At 37.5% G+C, this 27,845-nt stretch overlaps 1 protein-coding gene across 4 annotated transcripts; it reads left to right on the forward strand.

Moving 5' to 3' along the window:
* The first annotated feature begins 665 nt into the window (after window positions 1–665).
* LOC113133251 (receptor-type tyrosine-protein phosphatase eta) lies at window positions 666–27,631 on the forward strand. 4 transcript variants are annotated; one of them, XM_026311931.2, is made up of 33 exons: window positions 666–938; window positions 12,289–12,307; window positions 12,537–12,722; window positions 12,964–13,224; window positions 13,382–13,639; window positions 14,092–14,349; window positions 14,802–15,059; window positions 15,512–15,769; window positions 15,861–16,118; window positions 16,545–16,802; window positions 16,894–17,151; window positions 18,005–18,277; window positions 18,399–18,653; window positions 19,059–19,319; window positions 19,560–19,820; window positions 19,914–20,177; window positions 20,749–21,018; window positions 21,116–21,376; window positions 21,599–21,856; window positions 22,096–22,239; window positions 22,479–22,683; window positions 23,176–23,291; window positions 23,381–23,468; window positions 23,553–23,597; window positions 23,694–23,702; window positions 23,831–23,918; window positions 24,342–24,432; window positions 24,639–24,715; window positions 24,933–25,067; window positions 25,697–25,813; window positions 25,955–26,115; window positions 26,221–26,356; window positions 26,452–27,631. In XM_026311931.2, the coding sequence occupies exons 1-33, from the start codon at window positions 873–875 to the stop codon at window positions 26,608–26,610; spliced, it is 6,012 nt and encodes a 2,003-aa protein (XP_026167716.1). In that variant the 5' UTR covers window positions 666–872; the 3' UTR covers window positions 26,611–27,631. The 4 variants fall into 4 exon arrangements, with proteins under 4 accessions (XP_026167716.1, XP_026167717.1, XP_026167719.1 ...); XM_026311932.2 differs by lacking the exon at window positions 15,512–15,769 and having other exon boundaries at window positions 667–938; XM_026311934.2 differs by lacking the exon at window positions 13,382–13,639 and having other exon boundaries at window positions 667–938.
* The last annotated feature ends 214 nt before the right edge of the window (window positions 27,632–27,845 follow it).

Below are 27,845 nucleotides of genomic sequence, written 5' to 3' on the forward strand. Positions count from 1 at the left end.
TGAGGTTAGGATTTGATTGGGATTTGAGTATATTGTTTATAATTTGTATGTTTTCCATTGTGGGTGTCTTTGTGACACAACACTGTCTTTCTTATATCACAAAAAATTAGAAGTCAGTTTAAGAAAAAACATAATTTATAAAGTTAAAATACCAAAAGTGCAGTGGTTCCAGCTTCTGGCAAGATTCTCAGCTTTCCTCTGTTTTCTTTTCCTGGAAACTGAATATGTTTGAGGCTTGGACAAGCTTGAGGTTTAGTTCTGGGAAAGAGTCATGGACTATTTAGGCCTAATTATTTTATAAACAAGTAACCTATTAATCAAAAAAGCTATATGTTGTTATCACTAGTTATATTTTCAAAGAATTTTCTTCAGCTTTACACGTCTTGTTTATGGGAAATGACTCCCCACCCTGAGCTCTTGGACACCCATTTGTCCTCCCCGGGAGTCCCTTCTTATTAAGGACCCCTTGACTTCTTGCTTTTCCCTTGCGTATATGAAGTCGCTGGCATGTCTTGCATGCAGCCCTGTAGCTTCCTGTGTTGATAAACGGATGCATGCATTCCTTCGGCCTGCGTGACCAAGTTATGGCAATAATGTTGGATGACTCGTTTGCACTCCTGCAGCCGTCCTGCAGTCATCGGCGTGTGTCTGCCGGGTTCAAGCTGATGGTGAGAGGAGTGGCAGCCTTCACTGCGGCTGCTCCTCCCCGTTAACAGCGAGGGGGGAAACTTTCCCTCCTTCCCCGTTAGTGCACTTGGTGTAACGGCGGAGGAGGCTGCGTCTTAACCGAGAATAAAGTTTGGACATGAAAACAACCAGCGGGTAGAAAGGACACTTCAGTCTCTCCCCCCCCCCCAAAGCCGTGCGGCATCATGCGGCCACCGACGGGCTCCAGCGTCGCTCTCTGGGCTCTCCTAGTCTTCAGTGCTGTCCTCAGGGTAAGAAACTTTCATTCATCTGCCCTTTTACACAGAGCTAAACTAGGTGGTATCGTGTGTGTGTGTGTGTGTGTCTTTGTAGGAAACAACAGGGCGCATTGTTTAGATGACGAGGTCAGTTTTTATCAGTGCACCTGTTGCGCAGGTGACCGCCTGCTGCAGAGGAATGTAGCTGTGTGAAGTCTGTGGTCAGATTTAAACTGAATATTATATCAGCAACAAAACAGTGACATCCTGGTGCCAGCACAGAGATTTATTTGGCATTAACATGCATGACTATTTGATGAATAATGGGCCTGTGAAAGTTATATCAGGATTCAAATTAATATCAGAATGTAATTCATACGCTGATCTGCATTAGAGAGATGTGACAATGACTATTTGTCTCAAGACAGAGATAATATATTAGGCCTAACAATGGGACTAATTTATGGAAATAAAAATGCACTGACATTTTGTATTTAATACTTAAGGCAAATACTCCAATGAACTACTTCAAATATGGAATCTCCTTATTGAACACTGCATATGTGTTATATTGCATCCCTGTAAAATCTTACCTAACACACCCAGCAGCCACAGACACACCTGACCTTGTCTCACTGGTCTACCTAAATACTACCTGAGAGAGAGAGCGTTGTGCGGGGTCAGGAGTGGAATTAAGTGCTGCTCACATTCCAGGCCTTATTGGTCTTTTTCTTTGGACAACTAGTGTCTAATGTAATCTAACAACACAGAGCGTGGCAGATAGGTGTGTCTCAGGTGGGCTGGTATTGGACTTTCTACGCAAAAGATTATTTTCATTTGACAGTTTTTTTTTCTCTCACAGTACAGATTCTGATTCTTTATCTGAAAGTTAGTCTGACATCTACGCATACATTTAATATCTGTTGCGTCGATCACTTTTATATGACCTTAGACCTTAGATTAACATGCACTTAAAACCTTAACCGAGTCAAAGCGGTCTGATTATAGAGATACTGAATTTTATACTGACATTTATATTAAAGCAGATCAGTCACATTATGGCTAATACCTGATGTATTACATAATATCTGTATTGACACAGATATCAATGTGATGTATGGGTTTAGTAGGAGTTCTTTTGGAAGCACCTCTGACAGATTAACAAGTAAATAACCTGGAGACTGCCCTCATCAGTAAGAAAAGACCAAAACTCTTTTATTTTCAGGACACTTGTGGTCTAGACCTTTCTCAGAAGTGGCATGATGCACCACAAACTCTGAGCAGGTTCAGGTGTTTATTTCTGCATATGTAAAATGTGTGACTTTGACACCATATGCTTAGATTTGTGTAATTTCTCATAACTGCAGTTAACAGTTTCCTTTATATTTGCCATACTTTAACCAACACATAACTGTAGAGGCATCAGATTAGAAAAAATAAAGTTGTTTTCACGCTGACAAACGATGGCTTTTTTCCTGTTAGATGTGAGGATTGATTATTTACTTCATTTTCTAATGTCTCCACATCAGCTGCTTAATTATTCACAGTACATAAATGTGGACCTTACTTGAATCGAAAACATCACATCCAAACCCACACACTATTCATTTTCTAACCTAGGACTGACTATCTGATTTTTACCTGTTAAATCCTGATATGATCATAATTTAAAGCTACATACAAATTAAGTTAAGTTCTCTATCGTTCACTAGAGTCAAATTCAGGACAAACACTATTCCACTTATATCAGCAAGTTTGGGGTTCTGAGCTGAGCTGTAAGTGAAAAAATTGTCAAATGTTGTGTAATGCCTGCACAGAAGCACTGCACACTGCTGCTGTGGTTTTTTATTCGGTCTAGGTAAAATGAAACAATGAAAATCATATGAAATAGTTGTAGAACATGACTCCCTGTGACAAACTGAAACAGGTCTTATTTATTGAGCTTGCAAATTGATTTTTGACCTTGGAGAGAAGTACAACTGAAAGCTCCAGAAAAATCTAGTAAGAAAACCTTGGTCATGATTGATTTATTTTGTTATTTCCTTAACACATGGCTCAAATGTCTTATGGTCAAACACAGATATTCTGTATCCAAATGATTATGTTTCAAAGGTGAAGTGAAAGTGCAGTGAACTGTTAATATAGTCCACTTCTATAAAAACTTAACATCAGCAGACATTTACACAAGCCACACATGCAAATATGAACCTGCCACTAACTCAGTTTTACTGTAAATGGAACAACAGCGTCACAGACCATGCATTATATTGTACAGAATTTCAGGAACTAACAGTGTTTCATCAGTAAGCCTAAATTTATCATCAGACAACAGTTAAAACCTGCTGCTTTAACATTAAACATCTTTGTTTTGTTGAGTTCACTTGAAATGTCCTTCTTGTCAAAGTACTGTACTGGTTACCACACACACGTCTTTTTGTCCTGTATCGCACTGCTTTTGAAGGAAGAACACATTTTAAAAGAGGAAACTAAGACAAAGCAACTTAAGCGACTGCTTCTTAAACAACTTTGAAACAATTTATTCCAACGTGGTAGAAGTAATGAGAGATACTTTGAGGTTGGAGCTTGATGTTGATGATGCACAGCTCACAGTGCAACACAAAGCACAGTGTTAAGAGGAACAAAACATTGAGACATACTGTGACTCTTCCCTTTTGCTTTATTGATTTTTCTCATTGGTATTTTTTCTGCTCTTTCCTAGTAGTCTCAGTGTAGTCGTCTTACTCTTTTGGGATTTCATTGTCTTTCTTTCTCATGTCTGTAGGTTTGTTTTACACAATAAACTTTCCTTATACTACTAGAGCGATTTAGGGGCAGAAACAGTAGCTGTTGGAAACATTATACCCATTTGGGTTATCATATGATTTATTCTCAGCAGTCAGTTTAAAAAGTGTTTCATTTGAAAACACAGTCTGGCTAAAAGCACAAAGGAAGTTAAAACAGAAAAAACAGAAGTATTGCCCTCTGAGGAAATTATTGTTATTATTATTATTTTGCATACTGACATTTTCCATTTGCGCAATATAATATTTCCATATAACTTACATACATATCACAGTCTGCATGAATTTCCAATCTAACGTGAATCTATCTTGTAAGGTTCAGTTGACAGACCAAATATTTGATTAAATCTTAGGAACGAACAGACCATATACTGCTGATGGTTTACAGATATATAACTGTGGATCAAATCAACATTACAAACATGTTTTTAGAAACATGTGTGTAAACTGCCCCCTTACTGATGTACTTTATTGTTATATTAAGATAGTTATATGTTATAAGATCAGTTTGTAACATTACAGTATGTATATTTTCTTTGTTCATGAATGTGTTGTATAACATGCTATGGTTTGTTGGACATTTTTACAGTATTATGTCTATCATTTGTTCAAAAGTGTTTCTCTTTCTGTAGTTTTCTATAGAGATTGTTTTTAGGAAACTGCAGTTATTTATACTGAAGTTAACTCATTTACTGGTTCATTTAATTTGTCTGGAATCAGTTTAAGCACATATTCAATATGGTATTCAGCTCTGTTTGTTCACATCTGAGTCTTTCTGCTTTTGTTTCAGTGACAACCTAATATACTTATGGTGGTCATTGAACCTTCACATATAAGTTTCCTTTATAAGTGAATAGATATAACAAACATTAAACAGGGCTGGTACAGTGTATGTTAATGTCTTCATACATAATTCACTATTCAGTCCTGACTCCATTAAATGATTTTGTCCCTCCAGACTATAAACCATAGTTCCACTGAATAAGTTCTTATCAAAATAATGCGTCTATTCAACAGTTGATATCCTGTACAACATTTTCTTGTATTAAGGAGCTTTCTGTGCTGTTTGAGTAGCCATTGTCTGGCAACACACACATACAACACAACTCTGCAAACCAGTTCAAAGAAGGTGTGCTTTTTTAGGTGCAGTCACAGCTTAGTCATCACCTGTTAATCAGACAGGAAAAGTACAACACTTTGCATGAGTTTATCACGGTACCTGTTCTGTTCCCATCCACTTTATCTGCTTCTCTCTCTTTCTCTGTCTGTGGACCCCTCGCAGCTTGTAGAAATGACAATGATGCATGACAATCATTGGGAAACATCTTGGAACGAGGAAATATGACGTTTTCTAACATAAAAGAAATGGCCTGATGAACACTGGCTTCCTGGTTAGCTGGTGCTCTATTGCCCTAATGCGTCTCACTGTACAATGTAGATGTCGTGTGATTATGTGTTATGATTTGGTGACGTCTGATGTGAATCTGAACACAAGCGTCCCTTTCTAAAATGTATTCTTCTCACTGTATCTAAATTAGACAGCATAATCCTCCAAGTGTCTTGCGTCCCATTATTGGTCTAAAGTGCACAGGTCACAAATCAAGACCTTCCTTGTGGATTGCTGCACCCTCCACCCACTCAACCCCCTTTTAACTGTATCAATACAGCCCAGTTTCACATTAGCATCCCCAAACATGCTGCCTTCAACCAGGGCTGCAGATGGAAGCTCAGCATGTACAAGATGAACTACAAAGAGTCACAGTTTCCCAGTCCATGTAAATGAGACACAGGCTCCACTTCCAGTCTCAAAGGCCTTATTGTCAGCAGAGAGTTGCCATTTTATCAGTGGCCTCTGATCAACTCATGACCAGACAAGGTTTTACAGGCGATGAAAAATAAATGTCTTGTGCTCTAAGCAGGATTATTAATGCCCCATTGCTACAACTGAGCATAATAAACAGCAGGCAGCTTGTGGTATTTGGATGGAGTTGTTCTTCTGTATCAATGACAGCCAGGTGCAGGTTTCATAAACCTACCCTAAACAGAAGTTCTCTGTTTCTAGCCAATATAGCTGCAACATGCAGCATTAGTCATTCCACTACTTTAATACAGACAAAGATAGTTCAACAACTATTTAATGGATTGCCATAAATACAGACATTCATGATCCCCAGAAGATTATCTTACATCTGCAGATTATATTTCTTGCACTAAAAGCAAGTTTATAGTTTATAGTCTATGCACCTCAAGGTGCATGGCTTTGAACTGTGGGAGAATACCACACAGGCAAGAGAACGTGCATCCTCCACACAGAAAGGCTCCAGGGTTGAATGGGATTTTTGCTATTTGCAAGTACCAAATATAACACCATTTCATTAGAAGCCACAGAACGAATATAAACTGTTCGACAAAATATGGATTTGAAATGAGAAAGACCACATATAGACAATGTTTCTTTGGTAATATAAAGGCTGTGATCACACTCTTGAATAAAGCATAAAGGAGAGAATCACAAATACAAATATAAAACCTACAAGACAAAGAATTTCTTACTTCTTCACAGAAAATCACACTTCACACCATGAATACCACTTTAATAGAGAACAACACTCTGATCAGTGACGTCCTAGTCCACTGTGCAGAACCTGTGGGAGTGGGTATGTTTGCATGGCCAGCAACATTAGGAGGAAGCTCTAATGGCAAGTGAATTGTGCTCAGATGGCTATCTGCAGCCAGCAGCTAAGGACTCTGCATAGTGCTGGGGACAGTAAATACTACACCACTCATTTGCATAGTCTATGATGTGGCCCATGATAGCAGTGTTAGGACTGTGGTGTGGGAGGTGGATACTGGAGACAAACACACTTACTGGTAAAGCCGACATGCGCAGAGAGCCTTTGGAGGCAACAGATATTTTTAGACATGGCTTTCAGCATTATTTTATGATTCACATTTCTATAGAATTCCACAGGAGGGCATTCATGTTGAATTTCTCTTGGGAAGTTTTGTGCCATTTGTTTTCTCACAGAAATTATATCTCACTCAAATGCTATACTGTTCAGAATATGTGTCATAAATTAATGAATTTATGCAATTAATGATGCATCTTAGTCAAACAATTTGCAAGTATTTTAACACTACTTTACAAGAATATATTGCTTAATAATGTATAATAAGTCTGGTCTTGTTGATTGGCATGAGAAAAGTACGTGGCATACAGCAGGCTAAGGAACAATAAAGTGTCATTTTCTGTTTTGGCAACATCAATGCTCCAACCCAAGTGAGACAAGAGTTGATTTAAGTGTTGTGTGGCCTCATTTATTTGCCCTGAAGGTCTGAGCTGAAGGTGTGCTTAACCTAAGAGTCTGTTATCTGGGTGCGCTCAGGAAGGGTCAGGATGTTGTGCTAGAATAGAAACAATGAGTAGGTTTCTCAATCTACTGAGGCAATGAACTTTAAATAGAGAACAGGCTGCCTCTTTATTAGAGGGCCAGAAGAAAGTGAACAGTTTGACTTTTTCAAAACTCACCACAAATTCAATTTGATGAACTTCTGCATTTTGAAGAGGAAATTTAGTAGAGGAATTGGCTTGTGGTGTGCTTTTGTAAATATTGTGACAATGTCTAATCAGGCAACTTTAGAAAACTTGCAGCAGAGCATAGTGGAGAACAAAAAACATTTTGTCTGGGAATGGATTACTTCCTAATTTGTTCTAATTTGTTCCAGCAGCTGCTGACCTACAACACAAATTTTTAAATGCTTTATTTGACTCCACATCACAACGATACATGATTTAAATATTTACAAATATTTACATATATACTTTTGTATATCAATGTGCCACACAGCCTGTTGGGCATTTACTTTTTATTTTTTCTCTTTGCTATGTATCACAATAGAAAATGACTGCATGTAAACTAGGAAACAGGTATCAAAGCTGCAGAATATTTCAACTAGTTATGGCTAGCTGCTGAGATAGCCTCAGCTAAATCTGAGAATCAGGGTTAGCCTGATCCTGTCACTGGAAAATCTTTTCTTCCTCTATCATTTTTGTAATACGTCCTAAGACAGCACATTAAACCAATCGTAAAATACAAGGGAAAATAAAAGCACTACAAGATACGTTAGCTCTATTAAAGGTTAATAGCCTCATATAGCAGAATAGTAGTAATAACTGTCTCTGCAGCTGCAGACTGTAGTAAGATTTATGTGGTTTGATACTGCAAAGATACTGCACCTGTAAATCACATATTTGAAGGTTATTAAAGATGAATCTGTTAAACTAATTGGAGATGTCACCACATACGTGGAGAATGGAAGTATAGTGAATAGTGTCTTCGCTGCTAATCCTCAAGACACACACACACTCACTCTCTCTCTCTCTTTCACACACACACACACACACACACACACACACACACCCTCACACACACACACACACACACACACAGAGCAAGTGATCTGGTTTATTTTGCAGAATTGTCAGCTGTAGAGGAATCCACTTTCCCCACTCAGCAAGTTCACAAAGGCACCACCAGCAGCGTGGCAACCTTGTGCAACTTTGCTAATTCATGAAGCAGAATGTATTATCCTTTTTTTTCTTTTCGCTTTCTTGTTTTTGTTCCAAGTTATCAAATTATGAAAAGCTAATGTTAAATAGGCTCATCTCTGAGCAAACAGTTTTTAAAGTGATTTAACTTTTTATTGCAGTTGGGCCTGAGTGTTATTAAGGCGGAAGGAACTGGGGTGTTATCAGGAGGTGAGCAGCAGAGGCCGACTGCTGGTGAAGGACTGAGACAGTGGCAGGCAGGGTTGATGTAATGTTTATGTAGTGGACGGTACAGTCATTTCCTCCTCCTCCTCCAGACAAGCCCAGTCAAAGGGCACAGATACAGCCCACAGGGCAAAAGGGTCATTGGTCTCAGCCAAATATGTTTAAAAATGAAGATTAAATGTTGCTCTTCGAATGAAAGTCTATGAGGAGCAACTCTAAGAGCTTCTAAGAACTGAACGTCTTCACACTTTGAGTTATGAATACCAGGAACTACATTAGCAAAATCATTTTTCTCCTTTTCTTTCAGTGGTTTCAATACAATAATAAGAACCATGGGGGGATGTACAGATGGGCAGAGCAGAGGCTTTTTAAGAAAAATGCTATCCATTATTTTAACTTCAGCATTTCCCAAATGGGACTTTGAACTTGGGTTATTTCTGCTGTCTGAGTCAGTGCCAAGGCATAATGGCCTCAGACGATGTTCTGTTTATTTAGTCAGGAGAAAATAAGTGATTCTTAGGAAGAAGGCCAAGGAAAATAAAACCTTTGGGAGTCATGACACAGAGAAGTCACATCACAAGAGGTCAGTTTAACATGAATGTTTGTAAGAAAATATGTGCTCTTCAGTGTTAAGATGCAACTTTTACATACTGGTATATAAACAATATTAAGTTAGAAGAGGTTCAATTCATTGTGATTTAGGGCAGACACATGTTCTACGTGTTCTACGTGTTCTACGTGTGTTTACTGAGATTGTTTCCCACTGGCTTAAAACATCTCACCATACAAACTAGCTTTCAAATAGAACTTACTGTAAGAAAATGTAAGGGATTCCTTATGCAACCCATGTAATGCCAAATATGGTCAGATCATCATCGAAGTCTGAACAAGGGACAATCAGTTTTAAATAGCACAAAAAATATGATATTGTTCTCCTCTGTGTTTCTCATGAACCCCAGGCTATTGACATCGACACTAACTGGAGTCAGGAGTTAGTTCAGTCAGTGAAACAAGGTTAAAGGTTTGTGTTAGAGCTGCTTGGACTTCTACAGAACGTTGAAACAATTTAAGTTTGTTATTCACATAAATCATGCTTTGCAAAAACAGTGATGTCTAAAGACTTAGGATTAATAACTGTTGATTTCCATGAAAAGGGTTTATGAGAATCACTGCAACACAATGCTACTGCAAAAATTTTACGAGCTATGCTTGAATGGTACAAAATGTACAGTGTGAGACATCTCCTGCATACCACTATAAATTTGGTACTGCTAATCTCAGATGAAGGGGGCTGATGGAAAACAACTGGTTCATAAGGTATACTGTAGAAAAGGTGAAGGAATGAGGAGCAGGTGGGCAGGACAGTATCAGGTGGTCAGGAACTGGGAATATTCAGACATCTAGTAGGTGCGTAGGGAATGACAGGAAAGGGCCAAGTGCTCACAACTGTAACAAAAATCTTTGGTGACACACAGCAGTAGTAGTCCATATAATACCCTCAAATGCTTGGTCTTATTTTGGTCTACACCAGCTCCTGAGAAAAATAGCTGAATGAACCCAACCCTGGGAAATCATTACCAACATGGCAGATGTTTTTTTGAAAAACTTTCTGTGGTGGAAGAGCAAAATGTGTCACTAAATTCTGGATAGTGAGAAATTCTCAAACACCCATTTAGTCTTTGTGTGACAGGGCACAAAGTGAGGCTCAGCTATGCTAACACCCCCCACAAGTATAGTCACACACATACATACTTCCTCATGCAGACTGTTCCTTCTGCCGATGTGCAACATCAACACAAAAGGATTTCTTACACTACCTGATAATCTGATGTAATGGTTGGTTGATTGAAGATAAGAAACACACGTACTATATAAGTAACATTTGATTCAACTCTATGTGACCAATTTGGACATTGGTGATGATGTGTCTGTTTAGCCTATAGGGTCTAGATAGAGTATATTGTATTGGATTGACCTTCTCATACACCATGTAAACACCTTCTACCAGGTCTTCAAAGCGTACTGAACCCTTGAACTCCCTGTGCACCACTGCATGGCACTTCAGAAACAAGAACAGGGCTCCAGAGGGTTTAGAGGAAGGGCAGGGTCGCTGCTGTGAATATAAAAGGAAAAGTTAAGACCAGGACACTGGTCTCTAGGGACGGGTGGGTGAAGGGGCAACATTTAACTCTAAATGGACCTTTTCTTCCTTGGTTTCCTGGTCTGATTATTATTCTACTCTACTTAAAAATGAAATTTCAAACAAACATTTGCTTTATTATCTGTATTATTATTAAGCACAGTATTTCTAACACATGTTGTACAGAATCTACAATGTAAGTAGAATATACATTACATACACATTACGACATCATATGCTATAATAAATGACTGTAAAGTGTGTTCTGTCATTGTTAATGATTGCCCCTATCTGTGTTCTCTGTGAGGGAAGGAAATGATATGGGTTTACAGCAATGATGCCATGTGTTTAATGTTTACCACTGCAGTAAACAGACTAACTAGCAAATATGTCAGTGAGTAACTCTGGGCTGTTTAAACTTTGGCTAATAAGTAATGTGGATCAGAGCTATGTGTTTAGTCCTCTTAACATAATGCAGGTACTGTAGTAACATCTGCAGAGTTTGTGTTGTATGGTTATGAAATTATATGTCCACGTGCTTGACTGTGTGATATCATTATTTGCTGTGATCTTTTGGGAGTCTGAGATAGGCCATATCTAGATGTAATTCTGCAAGGAGGAAGAACAACCTTCTCAACTATACTTCCGCATGTTTAACATTAAGGTCACACAATGATTACATAGCTGAAAAATACCAGTGTCTACTTCCTTGTTTGCACTATGAGGCACAAAAGCATGATTTGTTCATCAGCTGTAATGGCACTGTAGCCTACAATACTGGGTTCTGGGTGTTCATGTTCACTGTAGAAAAGGACCTTTCCTGATATATAAACCAAAAATAGCATAGTTGTTTTCTCTTAGTAGCTAGAACATCTTTATGAATTTAAATAGGAGTTTCAGGTGTGATACAGACAAATACGGGCAGCATGGTGGGTGAGTTGTTAGCACTGTTGCCTCACAGCAAGAAGGTCGTGGGTTTGCAACCCAGCCTTCCTGTGTGGAGTTTGCATGTTCTCCCTGTGCTTGTGTGGGTTTTCTCCAGGTACTCTGGTTTCCTCCCACAGTCCAAAAACATGTATGTCAGGTTGATTGGTGACTCTAAATTGCCCATAGGAGTGAGTGTGAGTGTGTGAGGTTGTTTGTCTCTATGTGGCCCTGTGATGGACTGGTGACCTGTCCAGGGTGGACCCCTGCCTTCCACCCAAAGAGAGCTGGGATAGGCTCCAGCTGATCCCTGGGACCCTGGTTAGGAATAAGAGGGTATAGAAAATGGATGGCTACAGAGAACAATGGTTTTTGGCCACCATAAAGCAAATGAGTGTAAGGACCAGCCTTCAATACGCCCTGTGTTCACCCTGGAGCAGAACTAAAAGTTTGTGCATTACTCTCCTAGGATGCATCACATGTCATTTCACTGGAACAGCTCATAGCATGTGTGACCCAGAGTTACATATGATGTTAGTCTGGTGTTTAAGAAACTGTGAAAGCAATTTCCTTAGTAGCAGTTTAATGATTTTAAATCAACAACCATGTTCTACGTGTCATTACTAAATGAACTTTAACCTTGTGGATCTGAACAAATAGTTGGACTTGCTGTTCAAAACTCAATGCTGACCTCTGCTGGTGTAAGATAATTTACTTTTCTTGTCCTTGTCCTCATCTCCCCAGAATTCTCAAGCAGATGTTTGTAAGTACTATTATATTGTATTACTTATACTTATATACTTATATTTTTAAAATTTGTTTTATACACTTCTGTTCATGTTTAGGTGTACATTTACATTTAAAGAAATATATGTTTTCACACAGTATTGTATTTTTTGCATAATATAAGCTAGTCAATTTGGGCTAGTATGTTGTTTGATGATCTGTGCTTATTTTGTGTTCATTTTTCATGTTGTCCTTTTATCCCATAGGTAGGCAATGTTACAGAAATGAAACAAGCACATTAACAACAACAACAACAAAACTGGAATTGGGATCAAACTGCATAGTCACTATTAACAATACCACTGTCAATAATTCCACATCTGGCCTCATTGCTGGAGCTGTCTATCAGATCTTCCTTATTTGTAGCAACTGCTGCACAAGTGTCACAATGAGTAAGTTTTCTTAGTCTCTTGTATCACTTATGACTACAGTGATGTCTTTGCACAGCATAGGACCGATGATATTGCTATGTGTTCAGAGAATCTGACTTTTGTTTGGCTGAGAAGTGTGCCCTGTACAAATAAACCACAGATATCTGATACACAAGTGACAATGGCATGCCAAACCGATGAGGAATGACAATGTAAAAGATTAATTCTTTCTCCTACCAATCTCTCCCTCTCTTACTTACAGAGCCTGAAGTAGTTAGGAATCTCGCAGTCACTGAATTCACAACATCCTCTGTGTCTCTGAGCTGGACTGAACCAGAGGGGAACAGCTCTTTCTACATACTACACTGGACTAATGGGAATGTCAGAGATACTGCAAATGTGACTGAAACATTTAAAAACATCACCAACCTGACTGCTGGTGTCCAGTATAATATAAGTGTCACTGCAGTGGCAGATGATGGATATACTGAAGGACAGAAAACCAGTGTTTCACAATACACAAGTAAGTTAGCATTTCAGTGCACTTCAATGCCTCCTGCAATACAGGATGCAACCTCAGCTGTTACCGTACCTAACAGTTGTATGTGTCGGATAGAGGTTCTGGCTCCATTAACCACTTGGTCTGGTCCTCTCCTCTCCTCCCTTTCCCTCCTCTTCAGGACCAGGTATCATTAGTAATACCAGTGTTTCCAAAACCAGCTCCTCCATCTCCCTGAATTGGACCTCACCTGTTGGTCAGGTCTTCATGTACATGGTGCAGTGGAGCAATGGTGGAGTGCCAGTGACCAAATACACAAATGATACGTTTACTGTGCTGTCAGACCTGATCCCTGGTACAAGCTACACAATCACAATCATCGCTGTTGCTGGAGACAATAAGACTCAAGGAGATCCTTACGCACTCACCTCATTCACAAGTAAAAACATTTTATTTGATTTTAAATTATAGAAATTGTCATTTTTTAGCTTTTAAGATGTGTAAGCCATGCTTTCCTGTTATGAAACACACTCAGCTAGTCAAAGTTTGTGCTCGTCAAACTGAGTTTTTTTTTTAATTGTTTCTAAATTTTTGAAGGACAGATCAGTGTTTTACAGTCCACAAGTCAGGGAGCATTTCACTGCACTTGGAGAGCAGTTTTGAGAACAGTTTCAGCTCGTACAGTATCTTAGAGTTGTATGTGCTGGATCAAGGTTCTTCTCCAAACCACTATTAGTTGTAATTATTAACTGTTTTTCTTGATATTGATGCTTAAGCTTTGTTTTTTGCTTTACTGCATTTTGTGGATATTGTTTATTTTGCCTGTAATGTTTTGTTTCTTAAGTTTTCATTTTATTGTCTTGATGTTTTTGCTGTTTTTTTTCCCTTCAGGACCAGGTATCATTAGTTATACCAGTGTTTCCAAAACCAGCTCCTCCATCTCCCTGAATTGGACCTCACCTGTTGGTCAGGTCTCCATGTACATGGTGCAGTGGAACAATGGTGGAGTGCCAGTGACCAAATACACAAATGATACATTTACCGTGCTGTCAGACCTGATCCCTGGTACAAGCTACACAATCACAATCATCGCTGTTGCTGGAGACAATAAGACTCAAGGAGATCCTTACGCACTCACCTCATTCACAAGTAAAAACATTTTATTTGATTTTAAATTATAGAAATTGTCATTTTTTAGCTTTTAAGATGTGTAAGCCATGCTTTCCTGTTATGAAACACACTCAGCTAGTCAAAGTTTGTGCTCGTCAAACTGAGTTTTTTTTTTAATTGTTTCTAAATTTTTGAAGGACAGATCAGTGTTTTACAGTCCACAAGTCAGGGAGCATTTCACTGCACTTGGAGAGCAGTTTTGAGAACAGTTTCAGCTCGTACAGTATCTTAGAGTTGTATGTGCTGGATCAAGGTTCTTCTCCAAACCACTATTAGTTGTAATTATTAACTGTTTTTCTTGATATTGATGCTTAAGCTTTGTTTTTTGCTTTACTGCATTTTGTGGATATTGTTTATTTTGCCTGTAATGTTTTGTTTCTTAAGTTTTCATTTTATTGTCTTGATGTTTTTGCTGTTTTTTTTCCCTTCAGGACCAGGTATCATTAGTTATACCAGTGTTTCCAAAACCAGCTCCTCCATCTCCCTGAATTGGACCTCACCTGTTGGTCAGGTCTCCATGTACATGGTGCAGTGGAACAATGGTGGAGTGCCAGTGACCAAATACACAAATGATACATTTACCGTGCTGTCAGACCTGATCCCTGGTACAAGCTACACAATCACAATCATCGCTGTTGCTGGAGACAATAAGACTCAAGGAGATCCTTACGCACTCACCTCATTCACAAGTAAAAACATTTTATTTGATTTTAAATTATAGAAATTGTCATTTTTTAGCTTTTAAGATGTGTAAGCCATGCTTTCCTGTTATGAAACACACTCAGCTAGTCAAAGTTTGTGCTCGTCAAACTGAGTTTTTTTTTTAATTGTTTCTAAATTTTTGAAGGACAGATCAGTGTTTTACAGTCCACAAGTCAGGGAGCATTTCACTGCACTTGGAGAGCAGTTTTGAGAACAGTTTCAGCTCGTACAGTATCTTAGAGTTGTATGTGCTGGATCAAGGTTCTTCTCCAAACCACTATTAGTTGTAATTATTAACTGTTTTTCTTGATATTGATGCTTAAGCTTTGTTTTTTGCTTTACTGCATTTTGTGGATATTGTTTATTTTGCCTGTAATGTTTTGTTTCTTAAGTTTTCATTTTATTGTCTTGATGTTTTTGCTGTTTTTTTTCCCTTCAGGACCAGGTATCATTAGTTATACCAGTGTTTCCCAAACCAGCTCCTCCATCTCCCTGAATTGGACCTCACCTGTTGGTCAGGTCTCCATGTACATGGTGCAGTGGAACAATGGTGGAGTGCCAGTGACCAAATACACAAATGATACATTTACCGTGCTGTCAGACCTGATCCCTGGTACAAGCTACACAATCACAATCATCGCTGTTGCTGGAAACAATACAACTCAAGGAGATCCTTATACACTCACCTCATTCACAAGTAATTCATATTTATTTTTTGGCATATAGTAATTACTGGAAAGTTGTCAAGAACATGCCTTACCTTGTGTTTCTTATGTGTGTGTTTGCAGAACCCTCTGTGGTCAAGAATCTCACTGTGACTTATGTCACAACAGCATCTGTGACTCTGAACTGGATTAAACCTGATGGCAATGCTACCTTATATATAGTTCGGTGGACTTCAGCAGAAAACGTTTTTATCAACACTACAAATACCTCTTATACTATTAACGGCTTAACCTCTGGATTCCAGTACAACATAAGAGTGGCTGCTGTTTCTGTAAATTCATCAAATGAGGGGGAACGAGCCTTGATAACTACTTTCACAAGTAGGTCCATATATTGACAACATCCTTTTATCATAAGTAATATGAAGAAAGTTACATTACTAGCAAAACATTAAAGCACAAGGAAAATGCAAGCTAAAATCAAAATAACATATGAAAATATCCATCCCATACAAACACTTTAGATTCCCAAAGCCTGATGTCACATTGAGACTAGCTGCTGTTCCATTGGCTTCTCTAACTCAACACAGTGTTTCCTTCAGTGATTTTTCTTTGTGGGTTCATTCTGCTAAACTGATGCTATTTTTATGACGTCAATTCAAGTCCACCAGTTAAACATTTTGATGCTTAAGCTTTGTTTTTTGCTTCACTGCGTTTTGTGGATATTGTTTATTTTGCCTGTAATGTTTTGTTTCTTAAGTTTTCATTTTATTGTCTTGATGTTTTTGCTGTTTTTTTTCCCTTCAGGACCAGGTATCATTAGTTATACCAGTGTTTCCCAAACCAGCTCCTCCATCTCCCTGAATTGGACCTCACCTGTTGGTCAGGTCTTCATGTACATGGTGCAGTGGAGCAATGGTGGAGTGCCAGTGACCAAATACACAAATGATACATTTACCGTGCTGTCAGACCTGATCCCTGGTACAAGCTACACAATCACAATCATCGCTGTTGCTGGAAACAATATAACTCAAGGAGATCCTTACGCACTCACCTCATTCACAAGTAATTCATATTTATTTTTTGGCATATAGTAATTACTGGAAAGTTGTCAAGAACATGCCTTACCTTGTGTTTCTTATGTGTGTGTTTGCAGAACCCTCTGTGGTCAAGAATCTCACTGTGACTTATGTCACAACAGCATCTGTGACTCTGAACTGGATTAAACCTGATGGCAATGCTACCTTATATATAGTTCGGTGGACTTCAGCAGAAAACGTTTTTATCAACACTACAAATACCTCTTATACTATTAACGGCTTAACCTCTGGATTCCAGTACAACATAAGAGTGGCTGCTGTTTCTGTAAATTCATCAAATGAGGGGGAACGAGCCTTGATAACTACTTTCACAAGTAGGTCCATATATTGACAACATCCTTTTTTCATAAGTAATATGAAGAAAGTTACATTACTAGCAAAACATTAAAGCACAAGGAAAATGCAAACTTACACACTCACCTCATTCACAAGTAATTCATATTTTTTGGCATATAGTAATTACTGGAAAGTTGTCAAGAACATGCCTTGTGTTTTGTTTTTTTTTGTGTGTGTTTGCATCGTCACATCAAGACTAGCTGCTGTTCCACTGGCTTCTCTAACCCAGCACAGTCTTTCAGTCAGTCATTTTTCCTTGTGGGTTTAAGTTTAAGCTGATGTTGTTTGTATCACTTCAATTTAAGTTACCCTATTATTCATTTTTAAGCAGTATATAAACATTTACTGATTAACTTATAATACATTATAATGTATTATAGACCCATAGTGTTATCAGTTGATCTCTCTCTGTCTCTCTCTCTCCTCTCTCTATATATATACAAATATATACATAGGCTATATATATATATATATATATATATACATATACATACATATATATATATATGTGTGTGTGTGTGTGTGTGTGTATATATATATAGTGAGAGAGCGATATATATATATATATTTAGATACCTATATATACATACATATGTCGTTACTGTGTAAAATCAGTGGAATACAATATTTTACAATAGCTTGCCAAATTTAAAGTGGGAAATGCACATACTATAAAATTTCCCTGCTGTAATTTTTAATTCCCAAATTATCATAAAGGTAATTTTGGTTTAGAAAACATGCCAGTTTTCATCACTTAAAATAAACACCCATGTTACAACTGTTACTGCAGGACCTTGTAAATTTCTTCCATTTAACCTTTTTTCCCCTCAGAGCCTGAAGTGGTTTCTAACATCAGTGTCATAGGAAGCACAACTAACTTGTCAGTGAGCTGGATAAAAGCGATGGGGCAGGTGCACTACTACACTGTCTACCTGTACAGAGACAAGGAGCCGGTGTCATGTGACAACTGTGCCATCGACCTGAGCAACACCACTGTAAACAATTTGTTATGGGGCCTGGAACCAGGGGTGTTTTACTGTGTGGTGGTGGGCACCAAGAGTGGACTATTTGAGAGTAACAGCTCAAGTGTTTGCAATGCAACTTGTGAGTTATGTCAACATTGCAACTTACAAACCTTTGCAAGCTATATGTACTGTATTTTGACCAGTGTTTATTTTAGAACTGTCTTTAGTGTTTAAATTGAACTCTTCCTTCTCTTTTTTAGCTCCCAATCCTCCTGGTCCCATCACTGTGGTGTCTCAGTCTGTGGAGTCCATCAACTTTACCTGGCCACTTCCAGTGGGCATGAACTATCCTTATTATAACTTCAGTGTGTCCACTGTTAATGGCTCCTTTCGGATTAACAACAACTGGTTCCTTCTGGGCAACCTTGAGTCTGGAAGCCCCTATAACATCTCTGTTGTTACTGTAGGTGAACTAAACTATATGAGCACAGTGGTGACAACACAAAATTATACAAGTGAGTAACACAGATACAATCGCATCAGGGTTATTAGTGTGGATTAGATCTTTTTTTTATTTTACCCTTCTTTTGAAATTTAGTTCCAGTGACAACTCAAAGAGATATTTTGCAAATTGAAAAGCAGTAGTAGTGTTCTTATGAAGTAAAAATGATTTATTCCAAAAGTTAAAAAGGGAGTTTTCATTTTACGTGTGGCATAAACTACTTCAATTTTAGTTATGACAATAACTTACGCACAAAAAATCTGTAGTGAAATAATAATTTACTGCTTTTTGAGACAAATGGATGAGTTTTGTCCTCTCAGAAATACCATGTTCAGATGCAACAGATGCTATTTTTACTATTTTGATAAAAACTCATGTTCTGCATATCGGCTGAATTTCTTGTGTCTTTCTTTCTCAGAGCCATGTTCTGTAACCATGCTGACTCAAAGTAAAATCACCACAAATGCAGTGACCCTGGTGTGGGAACAGCCAATGAGTAAACCTCAGTACCAATATGTGGTGAATGTTACCAACGACACCACAGTAATAAAAATGATGTCAAACAACACCACAGTAACAATCACCGGTCTCCTCTCTGGAAGCCAGTACAGCTTCACTGTCATTACACAAACAGCAGATGGCACTCAGGCAGCTCCTGTGTCAGTCTCCTACTTTACACGTATGTAAATATCCCCTCAAGAACACTGTATCTACCCCCAAGTTTACAGAATGAACCCTCAATCTAAATAAACAAAATAACCCAAGTTAATAATCAATCTTCTTTATTTTATTATTACTTTATGTTTTCAGCTGTCTATGAAAGATTTGTACAGGGAGAAGTACTTAATTGACAAAATATGGAAGAAGAGGGTCGGATAATGTTGCTGTTTTCAAAAGTAACACTCTCTTCTTTTTGTAGGACCATATGGAATAACATGGCTGAGAGCTACCACCTTAAACACAACCACTGTGAATCTGTCTTGGGGGAAACCACCAGACTACAAGGCTGGATATACATATAGGGTCATGACTGCAGGCTATGGCACCCAAAACAAAACTGTCACAGAAGATTCCACTCAGATCTCAGGACTCACCCCTGGGAGCAACTTCAGCTTTTGTGTCTTTGTCAGGGCAGTGAATGGCAGTGAAGGGGAAGGGAAATGCACCTCTCAGTACACATGTAAGACTCTTCATCTTCATTATTACTCTTTCCTAATTTCATATTGTAAAAGTGGCTTATCAGATTTATTTTTTCTCCCTTTCGCATTAACAGATCCTGAGATAGCACAACCCAGTATTTCCAACCAGGGCTCCAACAGTTCAGTCCTGGTGTCATGGACAAAACCTCTTGGGAATGTGGATTATTATATGGTTCTTCTAAATAGAACTTTATCCAATGTAACTGTGCAGACGGTTAATTCTACTAATACCTCCTTACTGTTTGAGAACCTGTCTGCAGGAACTCAGTACTATGCCATGATAACCACATTCAGTGGACCCTTCAATGCATCATCTGGATTCAGTACTACTGAAACTTGTAAGTATAATCAATTTGTTTGATTGTAAAGTTTCAGTTTTGTCATATTCAGTAATTCAGTGCAAGTGATTTTTCATCTTCTTTCCCCAATTAAATACAATTATTAAAGTTTTACCATAATGTAAATATGTAAATTTTTGAGTTTACTGCTTTTTATTTGTTTCACTACACCATGGACATTTTCTTGTTATTGTGCACAACAGTGATATGTTTTTTGCCTTTAAAGCTCAAAATACTTGATGGTGCTTTCAAGGATATATATAATTATAGCACATGATAATCACATATGTCCTTCAGCATGACACTCATACAGAAGGACAATGATGGCATAAAAATCCTGTAACTATAAGAAACATTGCACAGACCAAATATGTTACAAGACCAAGCAGAACTGAATATTGTAAGCATGAGGTCATGTAATTGTTTACATTTTGTAATACGATAAATCATGTCACATCATCAGTTATGGACCCTGAAGTGTGCATATTCTAAAAGAATCCTAATTCTGTTTGTTGAGATTATAATGTTTCCATGCCAATTTCACCCCTCTCCCCCATCCTCACCCACCCAGACCCTAACCCACCAGGCCCAATCAATATCCTGACAAAAACAACCAGCTCCATTCACATTGAGTGGATGCCAGCTCCTCTGATGACCAGTGCATCATTTGTCTACCAGTTGAATAATACACCATCCCAGGGAGGTGGATGCTTCAATACAACACACACCAGTTATACTTTTGACTCCCTCCTCTCTGGGACTTCCTATAACATCTCTGTGGCAACGGTGGGTGCCATGGGTTTTATGAGTGAGAAGGTTTACAGCTTCATGGTCACCACAAGTAAGGGTTTCATTTCTCTACCCAAGCAATGTGTAAGTATGAGTGCTCTCTTTTTTCACTTTTACTATCTGAAGTAACTCAAATATTTTTAAATCAGGACCATTGAGTGTGAAGTCTGTCATGGCACAGACAACAAATGACAGCATCAAAGTCGAATGGACCGCCCCTGATGATTACAAGGAAAGCTATCGTTACAACTTGACCTGGCAATGTAAACTTGAACCCTGCAGTGCCACAACAGGAGACACGAAGTATAATATCTCAAACCTGGATCCTGGCACCTCCTACAATTTTAGTGTCACTACAGAGACCTCTGATGGAACACAGGGTGCTCCCATGTCCAGTTCCAGCTGCACAAGTATGATCATAACTGCTTGATTAATTTCATACGCACTTATTGCTATAAGATTGTTTCAAAAGATGTTTCATCTCTGCATGGATATAATATGAGAAATGTTAAAATCAAGTTAGGTGTGATGGAGATGCAATTACAACCTTCTTACAATTTTAAGATGCTATCAAGTCAATATTTTTATTTCTAGTTTTGTTTCAGTTTTGTCATTTCTGTTTCATGCTGCAGATGCAAACTCAGTGAAATCCTTAACATGTGAAGGTCCAAACGCAACAAATGCAAAACTCATCATGTCCTGGAACAAACCCAGTGGCCAGTCTACCGGCTTCCTGGTGACTGTAAACAATAAGATCAACAAATCAGGCTGTTGTAATTACACTGTGTCTGACCTTAGACACTACACTGAGTACACACTGGCTGTGGTGACAGAGAGCTGTGGACAGAGCAGCCTTCCTGTGCCTTTAGTGTGCAAGACAGGCATCACAAGTATGTTATGTTTTGCAGACATTATAATACACATATACCTGAATGTTTTTCTAGTAATATATTCACACAAATTTCCATAGGGAAGTGTTTTGGATACATGCCAACAATACAAAATGTTCTTGTTGAAGGTGTCTCTACTACAAGTGGAAGAATAATAGACTGGTTAAACTTTAAGTTTCATGTATTTTAAGTACATTTTAGGTAAAAATTTAATCTGTTGTCTTTCATATTTTTTGAAGATCCATTAATTCCAACAAACTATGAATCACTCTCAGTGGTACAGTCTAAGGATTACAAAAGCTTCACCCTGTTGATCAACCCCAGTCTTTTGGATAGCACCATGGGGCCAATCACACATGTTGGGGTGCTGGTGACAGACACTGGTGAGTTTCCTTTTTTCTGTTTCTGCTTGTTTCTTCTTTTTTTCTCTCAGCGAGCGGGCTATGTCATCCAGTCATGATCCATCCATGACCACTGGATCCTAGAGATCAGTTTATTTATGTGTAGTCTAAGAATTTCTTATTGTTTATTTGTTTTATATGATTAATAAATCAGATTAAATCAGAGAAAAACTTTCTTGTGGAAAGCAAATTGCTATTTTCATTGATTCCTGTCCTTCCAGATCCTGTCCCTAATGATTCGAAACATTATTTGGGGAAAACCTATGATCAATGGAAGTCAAAGAATACTTCAGTATACCTGGCAACAGTCTATGAGAACCTCTTCCAATCACGCAGTGAAGGAAATACTCTGACCATAAACATAGGGAGTAAATCCAGCTGGAAAGGCTACACTAATGGTGAACTGGAAGCCACTCAAAAATACCAGTAAGAAAGCAAACCATGTCATTAAAATAGACATCTTGGTAAAAAAATATGTAATAAAGACAACCTTTTTAGAGACTATTGCTATAATCCTTAAGTACATTTGTATATGTACCGGTATTACGTAATGCTTGAATTTTTGAATATTGATTTTTAATCACAGTCTGTTAAATACTTTTATTTTGATAATTGGTATGTTACCAAGGTTTTTAGCTTCACTTGTGTTTTACAAGTGAACTGGTTAATAGGCATAATTTAATATATATTAATTCAATAATGACAGATAGGATATACATGATATATGATATATGATGTATTTGACACACTAGAAAGACACTGTATTTAAACTTTGTGAAAACATTGTATTATGTAGCAAATACTCCAGAATTTGTTATTTTAAGATTTTCAGATGCAAAAAAAAAAATAAATTTAAAAAATACATGCGTATATGAAAACCATTTTTGAACCTCTTAATTGATTTGTTTAAACCTGCAGATACGCCATCGCTGTGTTCACCAGTCTGACTCTACAAAACAACCTTGTGAATTATGAAATATCTTTGGTCACAGTGACTAAATTCTATCCTGTTTTTGAACTCCCACAAAACCCAGGTACCATTATTCAATATCAAAACTTTTTTTCTTAGTGAATCACCATAAAGAGAGGAAACGCTCACTGGCCTCTTGCTTTGTCTTTTCAGCTGTCATTGGCATGGCAGTCGGAGTAACATTGGGAATTTTTTTCATTTTCCTCTTTGTCCTTATTGGCTTCATTATCTACTGGAGAAGGTTGTAATCATTACCACTTCTAAAAATTATTATTATGTTGTTTTTTTATAGGACTAAACACCAAATTATTTATTATTGTTGTAGGTCTTCGAACAAAGAAACATCAGACATTCAGATTCATTCCATGAGGTAGGTTTTTACCCTGTTGTTATAGGTTTAACAGAAGTAGACAACAATAGTTAAGCCTGTTGGTCAATATTGTTTTTTTCCTCTCTCCTTTTCTAGAGCCAAAGTGTGAGTATAAATCTAAATGACTAAAAGTATGAGCCGGTCTATGAAATGTTACACATTATGGCATAAATAAAATCTACTAGTATTTTGAACAATTTCTCTTTTTTGACATCTGGCGTCTGTTTGAGCAGGAGTATACCTGTGAGGGTGGAAGACTATGAGGCTTATTACAAGAAGCAGAAGGCAGATTCCAACTGTGGCTTTGCTGAGGAGTTTGAGGTGAAGCATGAACTTAATATTGAAGGACTCCTGTTATGTATATTAACCTGTATAATAATATATATAATATATATATAATATATAATATTATATATATATATTATTATATAATGAGAAGCTCATTATATATATATATAAAATATAAAATATATATATAATATATATAATATTTATATATATATATATATATATATATATATATATATATATATATATATATATAAAATATGCAGTTTATTTGAGATAGAGTTCACTACATAATTTAGATGAGTGATTGAGAAGTGGAATTGCAGTAACTGGAAATAAAATCTTCTGTGATTATAGTTCCTTACTAATAAATTATTGCAGTTTGTGGTATTTCACAGATTTTGGACTTAAAGTAAACCACACAATAAACAATCAATTTTTCCTTACCCTTTTCAGGACCTGAAGTTAATTGGTACAGGTCAGTTGAAAACCAGCGCTCTGGTTTCGGAAAACAGGCCCAAGAACCGCTACAACAATGTGCTTCCCTGTAAGTCACCTTAACAAATCCACCTCTGCTACTTTCAACAGTAACACTCTTCACTCTTTAAACTGTATCATCTCATATTCATCATCATGTCAAACATAATTTTAATTCTCTTACTGTACATTTCAGAAAAATGAGCATCAGTTCAACCGAAACATTTTACACAAACAATTTTTTCTGTTGGATTTATTTGTGTTTTTGCCTACTAGATGACTCTTCTAGGGTGAGACTCTCTATTGTCCATGGAAATCCATATGATGACTACATCAATGCTAATTACATGCCGGTGCGTACTGACACTCTTTAAAGCAGCTTTAAGCCTCAATTATTGCATCACTAATTATTGCAGTAAAGTCTTACTGAAAATAACTTATTGTTTTGCTTAAGGCCTTACCATTGTAAACCCCTTCCCCCTCACCATGATGATGGTTGAACCACTTTAGAATCTCAGAGAAAACTATAGAGGATGTGTCATGTGGCTGGGCTGATATTTTATTTGACAGGGTCACAACTCTAGGAAGGAGTTTATTGCAGCTCAGGGTCCTCTGCCCACCACAGTCGATGAGTTCTGGCGGATGGTCTGGGAGAAGAATGTACAGACCCTGGTCATGCTGACACGTTGTAATGAACAGGGACGGGTGAGTACGGATACAAAAACCACATAATGGCCAGAATACAGTTGACCAAAACACTTAATATTTCTCTAAATGTAATCACCTTCTTGTGAAAAAAATTGTGCACTATCATCAACATTTGTTGCCCATTCATGTAATTAATTGCATAATAAATGTTAAGTTGCTCATGAACATTGAAAAATCAGAGTTAAGAATCTGATACATATCTGCAGAGCACAGTGTACTGTTAAACCTTTCATATGGGTAGAGGCAAATAATTCAATGTGCAGAGCATTGCTCAACTAGACTATCAAATGTTTGGATACAAAAAATGGTTGTATTCAAAAATAAAAAGTGTAGCTGCTTATCTGAGTGATACAAACCCCATTACAGTACTTGCAAAATTCTTCAAATTATCAAAATATTGATATTTCCATTGATACTTCGACATATGCACAGTGTATTGTTCCTCCTATGACAGGCTACTCTGAGGCTTGTGTGATGCTGATTTTTCCAAATGTATTGTTACATTTATTTTAATTAGCTGTAATCTAAATTCTGGTTCTTCTAAATGTAATATAGCTTGAATAAAGATAATTGTGTTACTAACACCTGCAGTTTGTTACAGCTCAATAATAATCTTTTGTTTCCAGGTAAAATGTGAGCAATACTGGGGTTCTGGCACCAAGCACTTTGAAAACATCACCGTGACAGCAACCTCTGAAATACCACTTGAAGACTGGACAATCAGAGACTTTTCCATTAAAAATGTAAGTTACAAAATGTTGTACATGGCAAAGGCAAATGCATGTTAGGAGGCTAAAAAACCAACACTGTGTTTTAGTAAAAATTATCACCCATCAGTGCTTTTTAAACACCTGTTTTTAGTTAGTGTGTTGTTTGGCCACCAGATCAAAACAGCAGAGACGCGTTCAGTGCGTCATTTCCACTTCACAGCGTGGCCGGATCATGGGGTACCGGAAACCACTGAGCTTCTCATCAGCTTCAGACATTTGGTCAGGGAGCACATGGACCAGTACTCCAGAAATTCTCCTACTGTGGTCCACTGCAGGTCTGACACAACACACACAGGCTCCAAAGTGACCAAAGTCTATATATTTATCTGATATTCTGACTTTCTTTTGCTTGTCTGTGTATCTGCGATGGTTACCCTCAGTGCTGGTGTTGGACGAACAGGTACCTTTATAGCCATTGACCGTCTGATCTTCCAGATTGAAAGGGAAAGTATTGTGGATGTGTTTGGTATTGTGCATGATCTGCGGATGCACCGCCCGCTTATGGTGCAGACAGAGGTGGGACACAGTTACATTCACCGTGGTTTTTGTCACATGCTGTATATCTTACTGTACATTGTTAGAAATGGTTTTTGTATTTGTTGTCCCTGCAGGACCAATATGTCTTCTTAAACCAGTGTGCCATGGACATCATTAGGTCAAGAACTGGAACCAATGTCGATCTAATCTACCAAAACACAGCTGCACTCTCTATTTATGAGAATATACAATGCAACAGTGATCTTCCAAAAAATAGGTACCGCAATGCATAGGCCAGAGAAAATGTCAGCAGATTGTGCTGTATTTATTTTTATACCTGTCATGCTCTTTCAACTTTTCTGAAGTTAAATCTCTTTTTCTGCTATTTATTTGTGACCAAATATTTGGATTGTATGTTGAAACAGATGATAACATTCTCAGGTAATATGTTGGATGCTGTATGGGTAATATTACAGAAAGTTCAGACAACAAAAAGTTTAATTAACTGAACCTGTGCCTTTTAAGAACCCGTATGCTTTAATACCAGTAGGTGCCACTGTTCTGTTTTTATTTTTATGCTTAGGACTGTAAAAGACCATAACAAAGACTTTTATATTACCTCTTAAGATGAAGATTTTCAATATTTTTGCAATATTATTATTTGATTTAAATAAGTTTGCCAGATTGCCCAGGCAATACGCCATACACCATTTGAATTGTGCAATTCCTTTAAATGAAGGAGTTTTTATTTGTTGAGTCTTTTGTAACATATGCACTGTAGTGAATAATGCACTGGATGCATTTGTCTTAATATACTGTGAGATTTTTATTTATCAGTGTGTTTGATTATACTTTGGCTAATGCTTTGTAAAACTGTTCGTAATACTTTGCTCTTCATCCCTCATTGGATTAGAGTCTTGTTTTAAAAATTTAGGATTAAATAGATGGTTAGGATTAAAAAAAAGCTCAGGAACTCAAATAGTCGCATGTATTTCATAATAATCATAATGATCTTAAAAGGACTGATAACACTAAGCAAACGTAAATAGCAAATATTCACAATGTTTGAGGATGTTTTTGAAATGCTTTATGAGATGATTGATGGTACAATGCAAAAAACTGTAAAGGAGCAAGGTTTTAATATACTCTTCAATTTGTCAAACAAATGGGTGTAAACATGTTATGACTTTTTATCCCACATCTGTAAATGGCTATATGCTGTGTGGTTTGAATCTCTGTGAGTGAATGTGACAGCAGTCTCCTCTTTAGTACAATCCAGCACCTTTAATGTAATAAAGTACTTTATTCTCACTATCATGTCATGATTCTTGATTTTTGTTCAAGCAGATATCATACTAAATAAACTTTTTGTGTTTTGTAGCATTTTTCTGAGCTAGTATTTCTAAAATCATCTTGCATAGTCTGTGACAGCTAAACCTGAAACTGCAGTGCAAATAGTCAAATACTCAGTAGTCAAACAGAAAGACCACAAAGAGCAAACAACTGAGCATGCTGCATGGTCCAGAGG

The sequence above is a fragment of the Mastacembelus armatus genome, chromosome 6 (genome assembly GCF_900324485.2).
Source record: "Mastacembelus armatus chromosome 6, fMasArm1.2, whole genome shotgun sequence".
Taxonomy (NCBI): Eukaryota; Metazoa; Chordata; class Actinopteri; order Synbranchiformes; family Mastacembelidae; genus Mastacembelus; species Mastacembelus armatus.